This window comes from Octopus sinensis, linkage group LG8, assembly GCF_006345805.1.
Source record: "Octopus sinensis linkage group LG8, ASM634580v1, whole genome shotgun sequence".
Taxonomy (NCBI): domain Eukaryota; kingdom Metazoa; phylum Mollusca; class Cephalopoda; order Octopoda; family Octopodidae; genus Octopus; species Octopus sinensis.
In genome coordinates this window covers 74,259,450-74,283,135 of record NC_043004.1, presented here as the reverse complement: position 1 = coordinate 74,283,135, position 23,686 = coordinate 74,259,450, and the positions used below count along the sequence as shown (strand labels likewise).

The following is a 23,686-nucleotide window of genomic DNA, read 5'->3' as shown; positions in this document are numbered from 1 at the left end:
CCTGTTATTTTTGTTTTGTAGAGGAATTGTCTTGAGTCTTATTCTTGTCGTTGCAGCATAACAACTTCATTAATCTAATGGAACGTCTGGTGTCTCAGCAATTTAGCGCCACAGAAGAGGAATTCACTTTAAAATACAGAAAGAAATATGAAAACCAGCTTTCACAAATTCAAATTGAAACCGTAAGTTCCATTTAAACATTACACTTATGATCTATGTATGAAGCTTACCTCCCAATCGCATGGTTCCGAGTTCAATCCCACATATGGCACCTCAGGCAAGTGTCTTGTACTATTGCCTCAGCTGACCAAAAACTTGTGAGCGGATTTGGTAGATGGAAGTTCCATCATGTGAAGTGCTTGTAGCTCCTTTGATAGGTAAAAACAGAGCTGGATTAAGTCCCATAGAGGCCCTAAGCACTTAAAAGGTTTTGGTGCCCTCAAGTATACATAAATGGTTCAAAATGTAAACAATAATAAGCCATAAAATAAATTTTTTATTTTTCAAAATGAAACAAAATTCACAGAAAGATGGAGAATAATGTTTATTTTCGTATGCTTCCAGTTTATTTATATTTGAAAAGCTTTCTCCTTTGTTTTTTTTTTAATTACAATGTGTTTAATGTTATCATTAAAATTAATTTTATGCAAAACTTCTGTAAAGGCGGTTACTATTCAAAATATTTAAATTTTCATATTCATCATCCGGCAAATCAATTCTTACCATTCTTGAACTGTTTTAAAATATGACAGTGATTGAAAGAAAAATATGTTTAAATAGGATTAAAATTAATTTTATCTGCCATAAAATTGCAGTTGTTTGTTTCACTAATTGGTGATTAAACCAAACATGAGGATTCCCCTCGTGGATAATTAGTACAAGGGAGATAATCGTTTCTTCATTAGATTAAAGAATAAGTATTGAAGAATAAGGAAGAAGATGCATAGAACATACATATGTAATTTTCTTTTTGCTTACTTATTAGGCAAGTCTTAAACTTACTGGTCATAGGTAAACATGTATAGCACCATTTCATTCCTTTTAGAAATTGTCAGTATGACTTAACTCAAGGTAAATAAATTAAGCTTTTGCAGTGATGGAAAATATTTGTTTTGGTCCTCCTCAGAAATATATCTGTTTGTTCTTATTTCAGCCTCTTATTGATGAAGATGGTCGCCAGTATGTAAAAACCGTAGGTAAGGTCCAACAATGATTTTGTTTTTTCTACATAAGTTCTGGTCTGTATTTGAAATAATTTCCACTGATTTATCATAATAGATAGAGGAGTGGCTGTGTGGTTAAGAAGCTTCCTTTCCAACCTCATGGTTATGGGTTCAACTTCCACTGGGTGACACCTTGGCTTGGGCAAATGTCTTCTACTATAGCCCCAGGTCGACTAAAACCTTTTGAATGGATGGAAACTGTATGGAAGCTTGTATGTGTGTGTGTGTGTTCTTGTCCTGACTTCATGTGACAATTGTACATGATCATCACTATCATACAAGCAGTGTCCTACATTTTTAATCTCCTGTGAAAGCGAAAGTTGGTGACAGGAAGGCCATCCTACCTTAGAAAGTCTACCTCAGTAAGCTCCATCTGATCCATGCAAGCATGGGGAAAATGTTAAAAGGATGATGATGAAGATCACTCACTCACTCAAGGGCCCTTTTTGAGACTGACAGTCATCAGTGCCTGGATGAGGTGTATATAGAAATGGAAGGCAGTTAGAGTTGTGGAGGACCTTCAGCAAAAACAGGGAGTGACTCTTCACCCACATGTAGATGTGTATTTTATTTGTGTTTTTGTTTTTTTTAATTATACTGTTTAATTACATTATGGCCATACTAAACAGATGTATCGATGTTGGCCTCCACCTTATGAGACACATCATAGAAAGGAAGGAGTGGTAAAGAACCTGGCAAAGATGGGGCCTTGATCAATTTGGATCAGTCAAAAGCTTTTGGTAGGGTTGACCATCAGTACTTGGTGGCTGTCCTGAAGGTGGCATTGAGGTCATTGGCAGTACTCTGAGGAAATACAAAGTAGTGACAGGTACAAAAATTAAGCAAGAGTTGATCCTACAATTTGGCACTGGAGATGCAGTTCCATAATGTTCAATGGTGTTGTTGCACTGGACAGATGGACAGGTCAAGCTGCTTTGGGTTTGGTTTGATCTAGCCCTCCAAGTGGACAAGAAACAGTAATGTGCAGAGTGGCTAGTCTCATCCACAAATGGGCTGAGAAGAAACTATCCCTGAAGGGCCAGGCAGAGCTGGCGAATGCTTACATTGCATTAGTCATCTATTCTCACTTGACCATCTTGCTGTGCCCTTTCTTCATGGCTGACCAAATAGGAGCATTTGCCTTTTACATTTTGTGGAGGGAACGTGTCCTACTAGTCAGATGGTCCACTTGCTGTCGGCATCTGATAGATGAAGGACTGACCATGTGGCTAATAACGTGCAGACATACACTGAAGCTACAGCATCTCCAGTGTTTCCTTGTTAGTGAGTAGGGCTGGTTAGTGTTTGTTCAACATGCTTTTCCTCAGCCTAAGACTTCGATTGAGCTGCAGTTTGGGTGCCATCAAGCGTTCACATTCCTCTGTCAGTCAGGCTATGCAGTTGGTAAATGGTCCACCATGGTGTTCTGTAGAGGATCAGTGGTGGGCAAGAGTGACAAGGAGAAACTCTGGATGTTGATGAAGATCAACTGGTTGCTCTTTTCTGAAGGACTTTTGGGTCAGATGTCCATGAATAATATCCAGAAATTCTTGGCCTGAAAGTGCTCCTGAGGGCATTGCCAGTTCGGTATAGGCTCTACAGGCATTGTAGTGCTGACAGCCATATTTGCCCTTGATGTGCACAGAGCGATGAAACTGCCCTGCATGTGCTTGTACAGCATTTGAGAATTGCTAACTTGTGGAGTTATGGTGGTGGAGAAATCCATCTATTGGCCAACTCCATCAACTTCCTTTGGTTGGGAAGTATGTTTCTCTGTCTTTTGTGGTTAATGGCAAAAGTGGTTATTGAGCGAATGAAACTAAAAAGACTGAAGACAGACATTTTCCTCTTCAGCCTCATCAACTTTTTAGAATTTCATTTCAATGAAAAAAAAAAGTGTGGTTTGAGAGGAATGTGCTGTTGTTACCCTGTAAATTTGTTGGAAGGTGGGTGAATTTGGTTAGCAGGATTTGAGTAAGTGAGCTGACTCTAAGCTAGTGCCAATTGGCTGAGGAATATGGAGGAGAGGAGAGCTTTTGCCATCGTACTCTTCCTGAGTTGGGTGGGTTGGGATCTATGAGGTTCCTTGGTTACCCCTGGGTGACATATTCCTCCCTATTGGGGATTTTGCTTGTTAAGATGTTTTTGCAAATTATTATTGCTTTATTGTTTGCATTTTTCCATGTAAATCCTCATTGTTCTTTGTCTTTGTATTGTCTTAAATGTTATCACGGCCCTTGTGGCCAATAAAGAAAGAATTCGCTTTAAACGTTACAAACTCTTAAGGAATTTTCTTATGGTCCTTTAAGTGTATCAGATGTCCTAAGAAAGGCTGAGCGGAGATGAGTTGATGAAGTGGTTAGATATTTAAAGTTTTGGCTAATGCAAGGAATATTTGGGTAGAGACAAGTTGTAATGTAAACAATGATATATAAATACCGGGTAAATGATACATAAATACTCCATCAAAAAATGCATAAAAATGGGTGATGAATTAATGATGGAGAGAACAGATGTTGGGATGTTAGGGAGGCAGGGTGAAGGAAACAGAAACAGTACTCATTTAAATTTATATTCTCCAGATTTTCTGTAGAAATTAGAGCCAACACTGAAAGTTATGATGTTTTTTTTTATCTATATGAATACATCTGTGTAAACAATGTGATTGAAGATAGAAGAATAGGTACTGGGAGTATATGCATATTTCAGGAGTTGTTGCTCTTTCTTCAGTCTCACTTCTAATCCATTGACTATTCCTGAACACATTGCTTAAGATAGCCACTAAGTTTAGCAGTGTGACACTAATTGAATGGACCAATTTTTACATATTAAACACATTCCTGGCAACTGGTACATAAGTATTAATTGCTGGTAGGAACAATACATCAAAATCAAATCAAACCACAATCAAATGGAAATTGTAATTGTGGCTGATGCCAGTGCTGCCTGACTGGCTCCCATGCTGTTGGCATGCAATAAGCACCATTCATGCTTCGGTCATTGCCAATGCCACCTGACTGGCTCTGTTGGTGGCACATCAAAAGTACCATCTGAACGTGGTCGGTACCAGCCCCACTTGCCACAACTGGCTCCTGTGCCAGTGGCACGTAAAAAGCACCATCTGAATATGGACAGTGCCAGCGCTGTCTGACTGGCTCCTGTGCTGGTGGCATGTAAAGAGCACAATCTGAACATGGTCGGTGCCAGCCCCCTCGCCTCGTCTGGCTCCTGTGTCAGTGGCACGTAAAAAGCACCCCCTACACTGTAGAAACATTGCCAGATCAGATTGGAGCCCGGTGTGGATTCTTGGCTTGCCAGACCCCAGTCAAACCGTCCAACCCATGCCAGCATGGAAAACAGATGTTAAACGATGTTGGTGATGATGATGATGAATATGCTACTGAGAAATAGTAGTATGCTCAGATCTGAGAACATTGGCTGTCATGGACAAGATGACACAAGAGAATATAAAGAGAGAGACCGAATGAGATGATTTGGCATGGCTGTTTTGGTGCTGAAGATTTGGCACAGTTGACTGGACATTCAACATGTTTGGGTGACAGTAATTTTTGGTGCCTGGAAATATACACAAACAGATAGAGACTGCCGAGCATTTTCTCTGTAGTAAGACAGCTATTCCTGTCCCTCTGTCATGCACCAATCTCTTGCATGATACATGGCCACTTCTCTCACTTCCTCTCCTTCACTGAGCTGAGAGGTCCTCCTCTTGCAGACTACTTGGTGACCCTGTGGTGCTGGCGCCACATAAAAGGCACCCTGTACACTGTGTAAAGTTGTTGGCATTAGGAAGGGCATCCAGACGTAGAAAGCGTGCCTGGTGCAACCCTCAGGCTTGTCAGCATGGAAAATAGACATTAAATGATGATGATGATGATAAACGAAGTAAATGCTCATACACACAAACAGAGAGAGAGAGATAGAGAAAGAGAGAGAGAAGGAGAGAAACATTAAAAAGTCTGACACCAAATATATCAGTGTCATCTCAGCAGTACCGATTAGGTAGCACCAGAATGGCCGTGACAAAACACACCCATGAACAGAATGGTTGTATTGCTGACCTAGCCAAACCACGTCACCATGGTAAAACAAATGTTACTATAATGGTGAGGATGATGATGATGATGATGATGACAATAAAGAGTATTATTTTGTTAAAATATATTCCGAGTTCACATTTTTGTAAGGTCATTTTATTTTCTTCCCAGGAAAAAGAAAATCATGTCTGACTTCTCTTACGCTGTGGATTCAAGGCAGTGGGAAGTTTACAATCAATGGTCAAGACTTACTTTACTTTAGATCGAAATCATCAAGGTAAGAATAGTTTTTTTCCTTGTCTCAAATTGTTCCTTTCTCCATTCTAATCCAGCCTTGCAGATCTTCTACAGCCAGACCCCCCCTCCCTCCCTGTTGCCAACCCTCATCAGTTTCTAAGAAAGATAATGTTTCCCCATGGCCGAACCCTTTCTTTGCAGAATATTGGAAGTGAACAACACTGCTTGTGTGACAGTGACACTCATTTACGATCATCATGTCATGTCTCAACAAGAGTACACATGCATACATATATGTGTGTGTGCATGCATATAGATATATAATAATAATAATAATAATAATAATAATGTAACAACAAAAGAATGAGACGTAGATATTAGAGAAATAGAGGGTTGTTTATATATGGTATAATTTAGAATAAACAGTAAAAGGTTGTCATTATAGTACTCAGAGTTTCGAATGCTGGAGTGAAGAGCTATGGTACATTCTTGTTGGCTATCAATGGCAACAGAAGCTATAAAAATCCGTTAAATATAAGGGAAGTAAGTCTAATAGGTGATAAAAGAAAAAAAAACATAAAGAATATTATATAAAATATATAATATATATATATATATATATAGAGAGAGAGAGAGAGAAAGAGAGATATATAGGCGCAGGAGTGGCTGTGTGGTAAGTAGCTTGCTAACCAACCACATGGTTCCGGGTTCAATCCCACTGCGTGGCATCTTGGGCAAGTGTCTTCTGCTATAGCCCCGGGCTGACCAATGCCTTGTGAGTGGATTTGGTAGACGGAAACTACTATCTTCAGAACAGGCTCAGTGTCCAGTTGGCTGTACCACATCACCAGTGTCCAAACAGCTGCACCCAATCATCCCATTCTTCCACTTTTTATTTGTAATCACTTTGCTTATAATGCTTCACTAAAGTCGATGTTTATTCACACCCTGTTGGATTTCATCCACCCTCTTATCATTATCATCATCATCATTATCGTTTAACGTCTGCTTTCCATGCTAGCATGGGTTGGACGGTTCGACTGGGGTCTGGGAAGCCAGGCGGCTGCACCAGGCCCAGTCTGATCTGGCAGTGTATCTGACTATAAAAACTATTTTTATTTATTTAGAGCCCAATTGCTGTATCCACTTCAGTTTGTGAAGAAAATTGGAGAAGTTGATGTGGAAGCTACTGTCGAAGGTGGTGGCCACACCAGTCAGGCTGGGTCCATTCGATTTGCGTTGTCAAAGGCCTTGGCTTCTTTTATGGACAGTGCAACAGTTGAGAAGATGCGGTTAGGTAAGGGATTTTCGTTTCCAATATTCTTTTAAATTCAGCTGTTCTTTTATTCTTTTACTTGTCTCAGTCATTTGACTTGGCCATGCTGGAGCACTGCTATATTCATCTAGCTGTTATTGTGTAACCCTAGGTCAGTTTTGATCCTGTGGATAAGCATTCTAGCCATGATTACCCATCTTTGTTTTCAGGCATAATATATCTAAGATCATCATCATCATCAACATTATCAAATATGTCCTCCTTTTAAAATTGTAAATGACCCCCTTCGGTCATGAATGACTGTGGGATTGCACCTGGGAAGTTACCTTCCAAGGCACAAATCCAGGCAAAGTTGTTTATGGAAGACCAGCAATCGCCCCTGCATACCAGCCTCTCGACTCCATACCACTGATGTCATCAAAGGGAAAAGTAAAGGCCGATACAGCTTGGCACCAGTGATGTTGCAACTCATTTCTACAGCTGAATGAACTGGAGCAACATGAAATAAATTGACTTGCTCAAGAAGACAACAAACAGCACAAGCCAGGAATTGAACACACGGGCATATGGCGTTGTGGTTAAAAGCATGGGCTACTAACCCCAAGATTCTGAGTTCAATTCCAGGCAGTGACCTGAATAATAATAATAATAATAATAATAGCAACAACATCGAAAAATACCTTAGGAATGAGAACCCAGGTTTGAAATTTCCCCAAGACACCTGATGAAGGCTTAAGGGTATATCAGCTGAAACTTTGTGTTAACAACAAACAAGATGAGGACAAATATCCGTCAAATGTAAATAATGTAAAAAATGTTCACTACCCCATAATTGTGAGCCCAACGCTCTAACCATTGTGTCACTGTGCCATGTGCCTTTTAAAGTTGTAGTATTGTGTGATTTGTGGGAAAATTTGGCTATTTCTAGCAAGTGAATATTATTGCAAATATCTTTTGAATGTCTACAGAAAAAGAAGAATTTTGGTATGGTAAAAACTTGTGTCCCTGAAAGACACCCACAGACTAAGGTCATTAACAGCAAATTATGTCACATTAACAGCAAATTATGTTTCTTCATTTCAGGAAAATGAAAATCAAAGTGTCTGCCTCTTAAGTATTCTCATCTCAGTGTATCTGATAAAGTTAATAAAACTCGTCTGCTCCCATGTATCTCCTTTGCAACAAGACATCTATTCCTGTTCCTCTTTCCTACTTAAGCATCTCTACACTTGTACGATGCCACCCACCCTCAATACTGCATTCCCACTCTGTGAAGGGGGTTTACTTGCATGTTACTTAGCGACCCTACCAGTGCTGGTGCTATGAAAAAAGCACCCAGTACACTCTGGTAAAGTGGTTCGTGTTAGGAAGAGCAACCAACCATAGAAACCTTGCTGAGGGAGATATTGGAGACCCACATGGCCCTCGGGTTAGTTGGATCTTGTCGAACCATACAAACCTGTGTTCCTCAACCATTTTTCTCCTCTGGAACCCTGTTTCCTCTTTTACCCTACTGGACCTTCATAGTCATTCAATATTTTTAAAAATCCTATTTTTATAATTAAATATTATTAAGACATTAGTTGAATGTCTGCCTGACTAGAATAAGGGATAAGTCTGTGTACTGTAGCGTAATTTAAACCATTTTTTAAACCCTTTCGCTACCAACCCAGCTGAAACTGGCTCTGAGTACAAATGTCTCATTTTCATAAGTTTTGAATTAGAATCTTCCACAATTAAAATCTTAGTCACAATTTATGTTCCTAACACTAGCTTAATGACAATGAAATTGTTTTACTAAATTCTTTGTTATATTTAAAGTAATTGAAAGAAACCCAGAGCATTTCAAAATAAATACAGTAATGAAAGGGTTAAACAGACAAGTGTAGCTTATTGAAGAATGCTTTAGTTAGCCGTGTTGCTGAAAGAAAAGAACCAGAAGAAGAAAAGTAATTTCCTGTTTCTATATTGCAGCTGGACTTTTGATGAGAGATTTGCGCCGCAAAGAACGTAAAAAGCCTGGTCAACCAAAAGCTAGGAAGAAGAGTACTTGGTAAGTAATGTATCTGTTGGTTTTAGATAGGTCCCCCATGTTCCTTCCTGCTTGTTGTAAGACATGAGTAAAAGGGTCAGTTAAGGTAGCAGAATCATTTGCATGTTGGGCAAAGTACTTAATGGCATGTCTTTTGGCTCTCTACATTCTGAGTTCAAATCCTGTTGAGGTCAGCTTTGTCTTTCATCTCTTTCTGGGGTGATAAAGAGAAAGGACCTGTCAGGAACAGGGATGATGTAATTGTCCCCTCCCTTCAGAATTGCTGGCCTTGAACACTGCAACAGACAGGTGTCCCATTCAGTGGTCAATGTTGTGATCTTGGTCACTTATACATCATGAGGTCTGGATAGGCTCAGGAGAAAGAAATTAAAACAAAAACTGAAACTTCAATTGATACTGATAGAGTTTTTACGGTGGCACATAAAAAGCAACATTTGAGCATGGCTGATGCCAATGCCACCTGATTGGCTCGTGTGCCAGTGGAACTAAAAAGCACTCACTACACTCTTGGAATGGTTGGCATTAGGAAGGGTATCCAGCTGTAGAAACTTTGCCAGATCTGATTGGAGCCTGGTACAACCTCCTGGCTTGCCAATCCTCAGTCAAACCATCCAACCCATGCCAGCATGGAAAGTGGATGTTAAACGGTGATGATGATGTGATATCCTGGGTTCAGATTTTAGTACAAGGTCAGTAAATTTGAGGGAGGGGTTAAGACAATTACATTGACCGCAGTGCTCAACTGGTCCTTATTTTATTGACCCTGAAAAGATGGAAGGCACAGTTGGCCCCAGCACCATTTGAATTCACAACATAAAGTGGGCAGAAATGCTGCCAAACATTTTTCCTGGTGCTGTAACAATTCTGTTAGCTCACCACCTTCATAGCCGCAATATATTGACTTCATTAAGGTGGCAAGTTGGCCGAATTGTTAGCATGTCCGGCAAAATGCTTAGTGATATTTTGTCTGTCTTTACGTTCTGAGTTTAAATTCTGCTGAGGTTGACTTTCACTTTCATCCTTTTGGAGTCAATAAATTAAGAACCAGATGCATACTGGGGTCAATCTAATCGAATGGTCCCCCTCTGCCCCCAAAATTTCAGTCCTTGTGCCTAGAGTAGAAAAGAATATATTGACTTCATTGTTCTTTGAATGTGTATAGTTTTATTCATGTGAGGGCGCGTGGCTTAGTGGTTAGGGCATTCGGCTCATGATCGTAAGGTTGTGAGTTCGATTCCCGGCGACGCGTTGTGTCCTTGAGCAAGACACTTTATTTCACGTTGCTCCAGTCCACTCAGCTGGCAAAAATGAGTTGTACTTGTATTTCAAAGGGTCAGCCTTGTCACTCTCTGTGTCACGCTGATTATCTCTGAGAACTACGTTAAGGGTACACGTGTCTGTGGAATGCTCAGCCATTTGCACGTTAATTTCACGAGCAAGCTGTTCCGTTGATCGTATCAGCTGGGACCCTCGTCGTCGTAACCGGTGGAGTCTTCTTTAGTCTTTAGATAGTTTTATTCTTATTGTTTACTGTATCTTTTTTCTTTGTTTTTTAGGAAAAAGCGTTGAAGATGGAATGAAAGTCTTCAGATCAATATTGTAACACATCCATGTTTTATTGGTTTCAAAGTGAATGTAGCTGTAAAATAAAAGGTTTTATATAAAAAAAATCAACATATAATAGAAATAAGCAAGTTTAACAAAAACGTATGTTCGTCTGCGTATTTCAACTGTTTAATAGGATTGTTGATATGTTGTTCCTCTCTAAGGTGGCGAGTTGGTAGAATCGTTAGCATGCTGGGCGAAATGCTTAGCGTTACTTCGTCTGTCTTTACATTCTGAGATCAAATTCCGCTGTGGTCAACTTTGCCTTTCATCCTTTCGGGGTTGATGAATTAAGTACCAGTTGTGTACTGGGGTCGATCTAATCGAATGGCCCCCTCCCCTGAAAATTTCAGGCCTTGTGCCTAAAGTAGAAAAGAATATTTTGTTCCTCTGTCTAAAAGGGTTTGCAAAGGTCACAAGGCATAACCCCTTCCTCCACAGTAAAGCGATAATAGGAAATTAAAATCAAGATATCTATTATGTTACACTTGTTTCAGTCATTGGACTGTGGTCATGCTGGGGCACCACCTTGAGGAGTTTAGCTGAACACATTGACCCCAGTATTAATTTTTAAGATAGGTATTTATTCCTTTGATCTCTTACACCTTAGATCATAACTTCAACACTAAATTTTATGGGCTTTGTCTCTATGGTTTCTGGCACTGGAACCAGAAGTGGGTATCCATTAGAACCTCAACTGCAGCTGACTGTTGGATGTGGTCATCCTTCATGAGGGAGGTATGAACTTGTTGGTCAGAGCAACCTCAGCCTGCCCCAGGCAAACACCATCACAAGTACAAGCAAGTAAGTAAGGATTAAAGCTGACAGAATCGTTGGCATTTTGGTCAAAATCCTTAGCAACATTGATTCCATCTCTCTACATTCTGAGTTCAAATCTCGTCCAGGTCAGCTTTACCTTTCCATCCCTCCTGGTTGAGAAACAGGTCAAGAAATATTTTTGTTGTTCTCAAACCATGTTTGTGGTCCCAAGAGGTTCCAACAGAGTGAATTTGGTTGAAGGCAATTGGAGTTCAGAAGCGAATGTGTGTGTGTGTATGCAGTAAACCATTCTGCAACAATTGCAGACTAGAGTGTAGTTTATTGTGATGTCACCTGGAATAAATCATCGTTGATAAATGCATGGATAATATCAAGAAAACAGTTATTAGTCTGGTAAAAATTTGAATAAGTTCTATCTGACATTATTTTGGAGTATAATTTGTTTGCGGATCCATTTGTTATGTAGCATATTTAATGATTCGTAATACAGATGTTAGCAGGGCTTGCTGAAGGTATCTGTAACTCAGTAGTCACCCAGGACATGTAATGCAGTCTCGTTGCAGTTACCTTGCTTTTCGAAGCAGTTCTTCCAGAGGTCTTCAGCCTTGCTTATTCCATCACATGCAGCAATTTATGCAGCGCTTCGTGCACGTCTTTGTCCGTAGCAAACTGACGACCTTGTAAAGGTCCAAAGAGGTGATAGTCGAAAGTGGGGAGATCTGGACTCAGCAACTCAAAGCCCAACTTCTTAATTGTTTCAACAGTGTGGACGGCCATAAGTGCACGTGCATTGTTGACAATAGGGCCCAGCATTTGGTGCAAATTGCTGGTTTCAGTTTGTTGGCCAATATTTCACTGTAACCTACACTGGTGACTGTAAACCCCTTTTCCAGGTAATGTTCCTGTAGAGGCCCCTTTGGATCCCTCCCCCACAAAAAAACACGTTTGCCATTGCTTTTCCTGCAGAAGGTCAAGTCTTGAATTTCTTTTTCGCTGGCGATTCCGTGTTTCCATTCCATATTCTACATTTTGGATTCTGGCTCAAAGTGATAAACCCATGCTTCATCACCTGTGACTGTTCTCTCCAAAAACTAAGTTTTGCCTTCACCCTTGTTGCGGTTGAGTAAGCATTGACAGATTTCCACACGATTGCGCTTATGCGCTTCGGTGAGCGCTCTTGGCACCCATCTCTTTACAGAAGCGAAGTTTGTGGCGGCTGATTTCCTTTGTAGAACCATGACTAATTTGCAGAGAACATGCCTTCTCATTGATGGTCACTCGTCAGTTTACCAGAACCATCTCGCGAGCTCGTCGAATCTTCACGTCAATGGTGGAAGTTGGTCATCCTGCTCCTTCTTCGTGCTTTATGCTTGTCCGGCCATTTCGAAACTCTTTGGTTCACCCATACACACTCCTAGGCGATAGAGTGCTGTCCCCAAATTGCACCGAAGGCCTGCGATGAATTTCAGCCCTTGACATACCTTCAGAGCAGAGAAATTGTATCACTGATCTCGGTCCTTTTATGCCCACGGTGTGACCGTGTTTTCTTTGTAACACAAAAAGGAAAACTGGAGCAATCGTAACCACAGGAGTGCCACCAGTAAGCACGCGAGTGCTGGAAGCAGTGCGACCAATCTAGTGAATCTTTGGTGAAAGTGCAGATAATTTTTGACTGCCTCTTGTATGAATAACCTCACTAACGGAGAAATCTGAGCAGGTCAAAGTTACTTCGACTTTTCGTTATCAGCGATGACGTCATTGTCTCTTAGCAACAATATTTTCAGTCCCAATACAAACATTTTTCTGTTTCGTTTGTTATTCAAACTAAATTTAATGCAGTCGACCGAAAACACCACCACCACTACTACTACTACTACTACTACTACTACTACTACTACTACTACTACTACTACTACTACTACTACTACTACTACTACTACTACTAGGAATGTATGGTTTTTTCTTAGCAGCAACAGTAGTAGTTCTTTTCATGTCAGTGTCTTCGGTACCAATGTGAATCAGGTCCCGCCAGTGAAGTTGGTTCGAGGCATGCATCTCCCAGACGTCAATCACACTTTGGCAGTTTTTAAGAGATATTTTAGGCCGCCCTCGAATTTCTGTTAATATCGTGGTTCCCGAGACAGAATTCGTTACGGAGAAGTTGCTTTGGAATACAGTGGTCTGGCATGCAGACTATCAGCAAACAAAGGTACACGATTAGAATGTTGGTTTCCTGAAGCATGAGGATGTTAGGGATCTTGTCCTGCCGGCGGAAGTGCAGGATGCTGCCAAGGTACGTGGCACTCCGTTGGTTACGACGACGAGCATTCCAGTTGATCCGATCAACGGAACAGCCTGTTCGCGAAATTAACGCGCAAGTGGCTGAGCACTCCACAGACACGTGTTACCTTAACATAGTTCTTGGGGGATATTCAACGTGACACAGAGTGTGACAAGGCTGGCCTCTTTGAAATACAAGTACAACAGAAACAGGAAGAAAGAGTGAGAGGAAGTTGTGGTGAAAAAGTACAGCAGAGATCGCCACCATCCCCCATCCGGAGCCTTGAGGAGCTTTAGGGGCTTTTGCTCAAAAAACAAAAAAAAACACTCACAACGCCCAGTCTGGGAATCGAAACTGCGATCTTACGACCGCGAGTTCGCTGCCCTAACCATTGGGCCATTGCACCTACACGCCGCCAAAATACCGTGTGTGGAAATAATTGAGTTGTTTTGCATATCTACTGATTATTTAGAATCAGTGGCGACTCGTAGATAAAACTAGTTGGGGTGCTGCTTCAGAAAATTTTTAGCTGTTGTTTTAATATTGTGTAGAAGGAAACAAACATATAAAAAGAATATTTATACGTAAACTTGATCGATTCGTGTTTTAGTCCTCTCTTTCCTTGTATGGAACATAACATTGACTAGAGCAAACACACGCATATCAAGTTGCCACCCCGATGGGATCCGCACACCCCACGCATCTCGCACAGCCGAAACCCCTACGATATATCTCCACTTTGTGGTCTAACAGCCGACCTCTTCTCAATCGATATTTACTGCTCTTAACAGTGTGCAACCGAGACACGTGAATCTGTCAACAATATGTATTTTTTTCTTTTGTCCCTTTACAAAATCTGACAATCATGCTATAGGTTTCCAGGCGAATGACCTTCATCTTTATGTTTATTATGAGGTCAAAGGTGTCGCAGGTTGTTCACAACAGGTCCATCTCCCTCTCTATCTTCTAATCGTTATCCGCTTTGAGAGAATGGTTGTCGGCGAAGAGGAAGACCCCGAGAACAGACTCACTGAAGACAGTGGGCGTCGGAAAACTTGCATAACTTGCCATCAATATGGTACCTGAAGCAGATGAACGGGGTGTCACAGGCACCCCGATGGCATTCTATCTTGATGGGCACCTTTTATTTTACTGGGAAGGTGTCACATATTTGTTCGGCATCAAATACGCTGACCATCGTGCTTATGGAAATGTCGGCCTATTGTAATAAATCTGCTGGGGAAGCGAAACTTCTCTGTGATCTTCCAAGAGACGTCCTCGCTGAATTTGCAATGAGTCTTTGTCAAGTCGACAAATGTCGTGTAGAGATCGCAGAGTTGTTGTCAGAATTTTTGTTGGCGTTGATATACTACGAAGAATCTTGTCTATAGCCCCACGATCGGCACGGAAGATACATTGACTCTCTGAAAAGAGATCTTGTTGTACGTGTTCCAGTTGACACTTGAGCAGGAAACGGGCCAGGATTTTACTCTGCGATGAACAGGAGAGTTGTCGCATAGCTGGTGTTTCCCTTTTCTTGCGCAATGTCGGAATGTTTGAAGTTCTGGAGAATTTTCTCTTTGCTCCATCGGGGAAGATGTCAGTCAGCGGTGCATGGGCGAACGTCACAACTATTTTGTATACACCATCAGGAATGACGTCAGCATTAGGGATTTTGGCGCTGGATATCAACGAGATAATCTTCATGGCTTCAGGGAGTGTAGGTGGGAAGTCAGGCTTGTGGTTTACTTCTCCCGTGAAAAGCGAGTTACATTAGCCTCATTGATTAAAGATGGTCGGTTGAGTGCATTATCAAGGTTTCTATCTCTCTAGTAACAGCTGCTTGTCTTTGAGCAATGTTTGGTTTTCATAACCGGAAAAACAAAAAAGTGGGATGATCCCAAGAACTGTAGACCGTAGACAGTTTTCAGTGTGTATCATCTCAGATCTCTCATGTCTGGAACCGCCCCCCCCCCACCACCACCTGAATTTCGTCTACTTTAGCACTAATTCAGAAGTCTTGCATCTCTCGAAGCCTCCCCAGTACAGCATGGGGAATCTAGATTTAAAAAATGCCGTATTACTTGTTACCGACGGATATTTCCAATGGAATCGGTATCGTTGATTCTCGCCAGGAAATCGAACGCATTTCAACTCGTCATTCTCAACGAAAGCAATCCTGGTAGTTACGAATAGCTGGTCCAATATGCTTTCGGACAGTTTGATAAATATTGAATCTGAAGGAGACACAGCCTTTCTTCAGTTACGAAATATAAAAAAAATATTGCATTTTTTCATTAATATCAAACTATAATATTTCTAAAAATATTGCCAAATCAATGGAGGTTTAACATTGCATAATATAATAACGGGAAAGTCTCTTAGCAACAAATCAAGTTAAAAGGAATTGCTTAAACGGAATTTAATGTTTCCAGTTTGTCTGGATTCCATGGACATCGTTGGTACTTCTGAATCGCAATCTGTTTATTTGTCTATTTATTCATTCGATAAAGAAAAACTATTCCTGTTCCTCGTCGAAATGCCGACGGGGGTATGGATGAAGTGACGTCACTAGAGAATATTCTTCTTCTTCTTCTTCTTCTTCTTCTTCTTCTTCTTCTTCTTCTTCTTCTTCTTCTTCTTCTTCTTCTTCTTCTTCTTCTTCTTCTTCTTCTTCTTCTTCTTCTTCTTCTTCTTCTTCTTCAAGTTGCGAGCTGGCAGAGGCGTTAGCATGCCGGAGAAAATGCTTAGTGGTATTTCGTCCGTCACTACGTTCTGAGCTCAAATTCTGCATAGACCAACTTTGCCATTCATCCTTTCGGGGTCGATTAAATAAGTACCAGTTACGCACTGGGGTCGATGTAATCGATTTAATACCTTTGTCTATCCTTGTCCTCTCTATGTTTAGCCCCTTGTGGGTAATAAAGAAACAGGTATTTTGCCTGTCTTTATGTTGTGAGTTCAAATTCCGCCGAGGTCGACTTTGCCTTTCATCATTTCGGGGGCGATGAATTAAGTACCGATGTAATTGACTATTCCCCTCCCCCACCAAATTTAAGACCTTGTACCTCCAGTAGAAATGATCATTATTATCATTATTATCATTACATTTTATCACAGATTTTGTTGGTGCTCCTGGAGTCTCGCATGCATTGCGGACTTACTGCCTGCAACCTACTGGACTATGACATCCGTTCCTGTCCTGTTTATTCTGGCCTTGCCAAAGAGGCAAACCTTTTGTAACAGTTCTACTAGGCACTCTATTCCAATTTCCATATTTTCCTTGATGCTTTCTGATACAGTTCCCAAGGACCCAACAATAATTGGCACTATCTTCACCTTCTTCATTTTCCATAGTCAGGCTATTTCGTACTTAATCTTCTTAACTATTAGTGGGTCAAAGGAGCACGCAACACCAACTATATAGCATATGTGTTGCCCCTTGTCCACCACCACTTGGTCCGTTCTGTTAGGCTGTAGCACATCATCTGTTTGGATTGGGAAACACCCAGAGAATTTTGCTAGTCTCTGACTCCGCCACTCTCTGCGGTTTGTGCTCATACCACATCTTGTCTATTTCTAGCCCCCGCTTTTCGCACAGTTTCCAATGTAGCACTTTCGCTAGTAGTAGTAGTAGCAGTAGCAGTAGTAGTAGTAGTAGTAGTATTAGCAGCAGCAGCAGCAGCAGCAGCAGCAGCAGATCTTCGCTGATCTGAAGATGTCAAATTAAGAGACAAGCAGGAAAATTTGCAACGCATAGATCTGTGCATTTTCCAACTGTGATGTTCGGAGTATCAGCCGGGTGAAGTGTCGCCTTTCATTAAATAATTAACAATCCGGAGCAGCAACGTATATTGTGTGCTTAATGTGTTTCGTACATTTGAAGGAGTTCAATGCAGAGAAATAAATATATATAAAATATGATGGATGACGTAATGGAAGTAATGTAACCCAAAACAGACAGTAAAAGAAACAAAATGACATATATATATATATATATATATATATATATATATATATATATATATATATATATATATATATATATATATATATATATATATATATACATATATATAACAGAGATGTACTTGCATAGCATGTGACCTGATCTGAGATTGTGTGCTGGAAGGAAAACAATTTTGCAACGTGGAAGGTGTTTATAAGCTATTTAAAAATACACAAAAAACCGATAGATTCACTTCAACATTTAAATTTAATTTGCCAAAATATTTTCGCCGCTTTGAGACCGCCACCTGTTCAATGTCAGTGTATCTAACGGTTTTTGTGTGTTTCTTAAATGGCTTATATATATATATATATATATATATATATATATATATATATATATATATATATATATACATACACACACACAATTGCAGCGTGGAAGGTGTTTATAAGGTTTGTTATGAACGTTTGTAGGATATAATATTGTATAAACTCAACTAACAATTAAGATAGAGAAGAGATGTTAAAAGTTTTATAAAATTTTAATCCATGCATACGATCGTTTCAAATGATAGCACTAACATGTAAGAAACATAGAAAAAATTAAATTAATCATAATTATAATTAACCCCACCTTCACTAATTGATATATGCTTTCAACGTGTCCAACAACTCAACATCCACGAACTTCGTATATATATATATATATATATATATATATCAACTCGTGTGTTCATTTTCAACCTTCTACACACGCACGCACACACACACACATATACATATATATATATATATACATATACATATGTATATACATACATACATACATATATATTCATATACATATATATATATATATATATACTAGCAGTATCGCCCGGCGTTGCTCGGGTTTGTAAGGGAAATAACTATATAAGCATTTTTAGAGAGTTATAGCCAAAAAATAGCAAAAAAATGCATTAAAAATCGAAAAAAAATTAAGGTAAATTTTTTTTTAAATCGTTGACACATCGTAGATATTTTTAGAGAGTTACTTCCCTTATATAATAGCGAAAAAATGCATTAAAATGGAAAAATATGATGGTAATTTTTTTTAAATCGTAGACTCATCGTAGACGCGCGCTAATACCCAGAAGGGCTCGATATGACTCACGACTTTAAGATACCCGCTTTTGGTGAAACTGCACCGCAAAATGTGGGAGTAGTTACGAATCTAAATCGTAGGAGACAGACACACAACTTCAGTTTTATATATAAAGATATAAGCCACGTAGTTATATACACATACTTTGTTATATACACATTTTAAAAAGAAAATGTTATTTTGAACACAACATTTATAAAGAATAAAATATATTTTGGTTTTTCTTAACCCTTTCGTTACTATATTTCTGACCAAAATATGTTTCAATTAATTTCTAACGTAATCATAAATTTAGTCTGGTTTCATTAAACAACTATAACTTTTTTTTATTTATCAATATATTAACATGAATTTTGGAAGATAATTTAATGAAATGTTCTCAACCAATTCTATACTATAATTTTTGTCACAAAGTGACTCTAATTGCAGGTAGATACAGGTAAATTCAACAATATATAAAATTATTAAAATTTTGTTCAAACATCGCTATAGAAAATGGATTATTAGCTAATATTCAGTTGGGTATACAACAAAATTTTACGATAGAATTTGTTATTCTGGGTAACTTTCTGATACCCATAATAATATTTATGGCAAAATAGGCCTTAATTTCATTTAAGGTTGTGGGAAATAACAAACTATCCTTTCTTTCGCTTTGTTTACATTTAGCGTAACGATTTCAAATAGGCTCATTCGAAAAAGTAAAAAGAAATAGTCTAAGGCTTTAGTCTCCTGGGAAAGTCTGTGGCTTGGTCCAGTTTCTTCAGAAAAATCACCGAAAGAAACAGTTTTTAAATTTTCACTCCATTCAGGTGCCAATTCATTTTCTTTATCGCTGTCGGATTCACTGTTTTCACTTTAATCGTTGCACACTTGCAAAGAGAAAGGAGAAATTAGGGTGATAGCGTCAGTGAAACAGTTCGCTCCGTTTTTGTGTGTGTGCGTGTGCGTGTGTTGTAGCCCACACTAAGAAAAGCATTTGACATACACACCACAATGTGAGTTTTCTCTAAATTTTGCTTAATTTGGGGTTGAAATTTTAAAAACTGGACCTGGCACGACCCGATGCATTCTACTCTTAAAAATGCTAGGTAAATTGTAATTGAAGAAATTCTATATTGTAGATTTCTATAAGAGACAAAGGGAGGCTGATAAAATCTGCCTTTTATAATAAGAGATATTTCGTTTTGGGATTTGCTTTGCAAGATTCTCTATGTGAGTTCGTGTGTTGATGCATATTCTGTTGTGTCTGGGAAGAGTCATTCTCCTTTGGTGCTTTATAATTTAACACACTCACCGGTAAAATTTCCACTTATTTCATTGTTTTATTTTTCTAAAATTTTCGTTGCGTCTTGCAACCTTTCCAATAGATTTGACTCCGTCCGCTATTCACACTGTTCCTTTTTGTTTGTTCGCATGTGTGTGGGTCAATGTGTGTGCCTATACATGCACGCATGTATGCATGTGTGCATGTGTGTATGCATATATGTGTGTGTGCATATGTATATATGTATGAATGTATATTTGTATGTATGTATTCTGCATATTCATGTGTTTGCGTGTCCATGTTTGTGTGGTTTCTTATATGTGTATGTGCGTGTCTGTGTGCGTGTGTGTGTATGTGGGTGTGCGTGTGTGTGTGTGTGTGCGTGTGCTTGTATATGTGTGTGTACCTCTGTCTCCTTGTGTGTGCATGTCTGAGCGTGTGTGTGTTTTACAACTGTGTACCGTGTTTGTATGTATACATGTGCATCTCCATATGTGTGGACGTGTGTCTCCATATGTGTCCTTGTGTTGAGTAAAGTGTGTGTGTATATATGGTAATGTATTTCAGTCTTTATTTGTGCATGTGTTCTTGTCTGTCCATATAAATTATGTACCTATCTGTCTGTATGTTGATCTCTTTATTTTCGTATCCATATGCTTACATACATGTGCATATACATATATACATACATCCCTCCATACACACATACATACATCTATCTCCATAAAAGACCACTAACTATTCTACTCTACCTGTGTAAACTGTAGGTATGAGGGTATGATATCTACTATGTATATTTTCTATTTAGTATTGGGGAAGTTTTGTCTGAGTCTTGGGTCCTTTGGGTGCTTGGATAAGATGCGGATGTCAAGTCGACCCAGGTTGCCTCCATGTTGGTCCTTGGCCTGTTGGTAGAGTATGGAGGACAATTTCTTTGTCGCCATTTGTCTCAAATGTTCATTTAGTCGTTCTGCAATGCTCCTAGATGTCTCCCTTTTGTATGTCATGTTCATGTCTTTAAAAAGACCTTCTATGCATCTTATGCTGTAAACTACATTTCTAGTTCTACAGTTATTTAACCTTTTCGCCGATCTGCTAAGATACAGGGACGTGAAGATAGGTTGTCAAGCGATGGTAGGCCGATAAACAAAGACACACTAATATATACAAATACGCACATACATTTATATCTCTCTATATATAAACGGCAGCTTATCTGTCTGTGTGTTTGTGTGTCTGTCAGGTTGTACCCTCACCCTGACCACGGCTTTCAACCGATTCTGATGAAACTTGACACACACATAGCCCAATGTCATAATTCAAAACTAACGCAGCGAAAATTTTGAAAAGTTCCCCTGGTTCTGAAAAAAATCGATAAATTCGACATGGGTCGAGAATCTAAGCTTTTTATATGCAACACATTTTCTACAGACTGTCTAGGGGACGCAACTCGACCTTTTTAACTTTCGGAACACGTGGGGTAAGTATCCCAAAATGTATAAAAATGTACAAAAACAGCAAAAAAGCGGGCAGCAATGTGAGTGACAACAACGAAAAAGTCAAAAGTGACCAAACTGAACAAACGAATGGAAAAGGTTTTTTGATGCACACGACAAAAGCGGTTTATAATAAACCAAGAGTTTGCAAGTAGCGTCCGAGGACCCTTAGGGTACGTCAAAAATTTAAGGTAAAACGTTTGAGGTGGTAGTTATAAAGAAAGTGTAAACAAAAAAAGTATTCGAATAAGTTGCGGCTGCAGCAGCTATTAGCAGAAGTGGCGGTGTTGGGGGTAAATTCTCGAATGTAATTTCTTCCTGGTAGGAATTGGTTGGGTTGAATTATCGATAGCTGTTTGATAGTTATTTGGGAGTGAAGAGAAGACATTGCAACCTACACATGCGCCTTTGTTCCCTAGAGGGAAAGGACTAGATTGGGATTAGTCGTTGCCTACTAGGGGCTCTTACATACTCGGGCAACGCCGGGCAATGCTGCTAGTATATATATATATATATATATATATATGTATATAAAATTTAAAGGACTGACCACTAAAAGTGGACGGTCAATATGCTAGATATAGACGTCAAAATCGCTATTTTCCACGAAGAATGTGTTTTCCCGAAAAAACTCAGCACAAAACCAAAGTGTAAAAAATAAGCAAGACAAATGAAAATATACGAAATAAATACGATTACCTCTGTACCGATCAGTTTCGCTTGTTAATATTCACGTATATGCATACGTGAAAATCTGCAAGCTCATCAGCATAGTCTGTCGTTTACAAACATAATTTCCAGAACTAGATACAAAACGTTTGACCGGAGTCCTGCATGCATAGAGTTCAACAAATTATATTTATGTGTATCCTTTAAATTATATTTATGTGTATCCTTCAAATGCCTTCACTTTGGCATGCTGAGATCGGAAATCTACCCTGCAATTATTTTAATCTTCGGATTTTTTTAATATGCTAGGCCACTGGTTTTAATTGATTAATATCAGTTTCTGCCCTTATTCAATTTTGAATAATAAAAAAATGTTCTCTAACCGGTAAGTTGACTGCTGTAGTTTATTAACTGCAGGGTGGATTTCCGATCTCAGCGCGCCAAAGTGAAGGCATTTGAAGGATACACATAAATATAATTTAAAGGATACACATAAATATAATTTGTTGAACTCTATGCATGCAGGACTCCGGTCAAACGTTTTGTATCTAGTTCTGGAAATTATGTTTGTAAACGACAGACTATGCTGATGAGCTTGCAGATTTTCGCGTATACATATACGTGAATATTAACAAGCGAAACTGATCGGTACAGAGGTAATCGTATTTATTTCGTATATTTTCATTTGTCTTGCTTATTTTTTACACTTTGGTTTTGTGCTGAGTTTTTTCGGGAAAACACATTCTTCGTGGAAAATAGCGATTTTGACGTCTATATCTAGCATATTGACCGTCCACTTTTAGTGGTCAGTCCTTTAAATTTTGTATGCAAAAAATTATTTTAATCTTCGTTTTTTTAAATATGCTAGGCCACTGGTTTTAATTGATTAATATCAATTTCTACCCTTATTCAATTATATATATATATGTCGTTCTTTCAGCTTTGTCTACCAAATCTACTTAGAAGGCTTTGGTTAGCTCGCGGCTATAGTAGAAGACACTTGACCAAGGTGCCACGCATATTTGTACATGCACAACCGTATTATATATTTTGCAAAAATGTTTCATTTTTGTGTTGAATTTAGGGAAGGGTAACCACAGTTTCAAAGATATGTGGATGTGAAATAATGCTTTGATTTCAATACATATAACTTATCGGTCTTGTAGTCAATTAGAGTTTGTCTTATTAAAGGATAGAGAAGAACAAACAAAATTTAATATGATTCATGATACTCATTTATTAAATTTTCTATACGATGATTCTTTCAAAATTTAAACGAATTATCTTTGATTAACGAGAGGAAGTTAACTAAATGTTTTACAGCGTTTTATGTGATACATTAAAAACGGTTTCAAAGTTAGCGTCAACAGCATTTCATATACCTTACATTAATAATAGCCTCATTTATTACATTTTTAAAATTAATAATTTACATAAAGAATTTTATTATATAAGTCATTGAATTACTGGGACAGTATTGAGAAAATTGGCACTTTACATTCTTAGACAATTCAAGAATCAGTTGTTAACATAAGTAATAATGGATATAACCAGGCCAATGAACATCATAACAACAGTGATTCAAATTACCCACTGGGTATACTTGCGATCCACAACATCTTTGAGTTGGGTAAATAAAAGGGGTTGTT

General features: G+C 38.9%; 1 protein-coding gene and 1 long non-coding RNA gene across 2 annotated transcripts in view; one reads left to right on the top strand and one right to left on the bottom strand.

Moving 5' to 3' along the window:
- Positions 1-10,550, top strand: part of LOC115215054 (28S ribosomal protein S9, mitochondrial-like) — a 72,633-nt gene extending 62,083 nt beyond the window's left edge. Inside the window, exons 9-14 of the mRNA XM_029784195.2 lie at positions 57-182; positions 1,154-1,196; positions 5,450-5,555; positions 6,643-6,812; positions 8,766-8,844; positions 10,401-10,550. Of these exons, the coding sequence (XP_029640055.1) occupies positions 57-182; positions 1,154-1,196; positions 5,450-5,555; positions 6,643-6,812; positions 8,766-8,844; positions 10,401-10,413 (537 nt within the window). The 3' untranslated portion in view covers positions 10,414-10,550. The remainder of the gene's footprint in view (positions 1-56; positions 183-1,153; positions 1,197-5,449; positions 5,556-6,642; positions 6,813-8,765; positions 8,845-10,400) is intronic.
- LOC118764587 overlaps positions 1-23,686 on the bottom strand; it is a 130,511-nt gene that overhangs the window by 98,227 nt on the left and 8,598 nt on the right. The window lies entirely within an intron of this gene.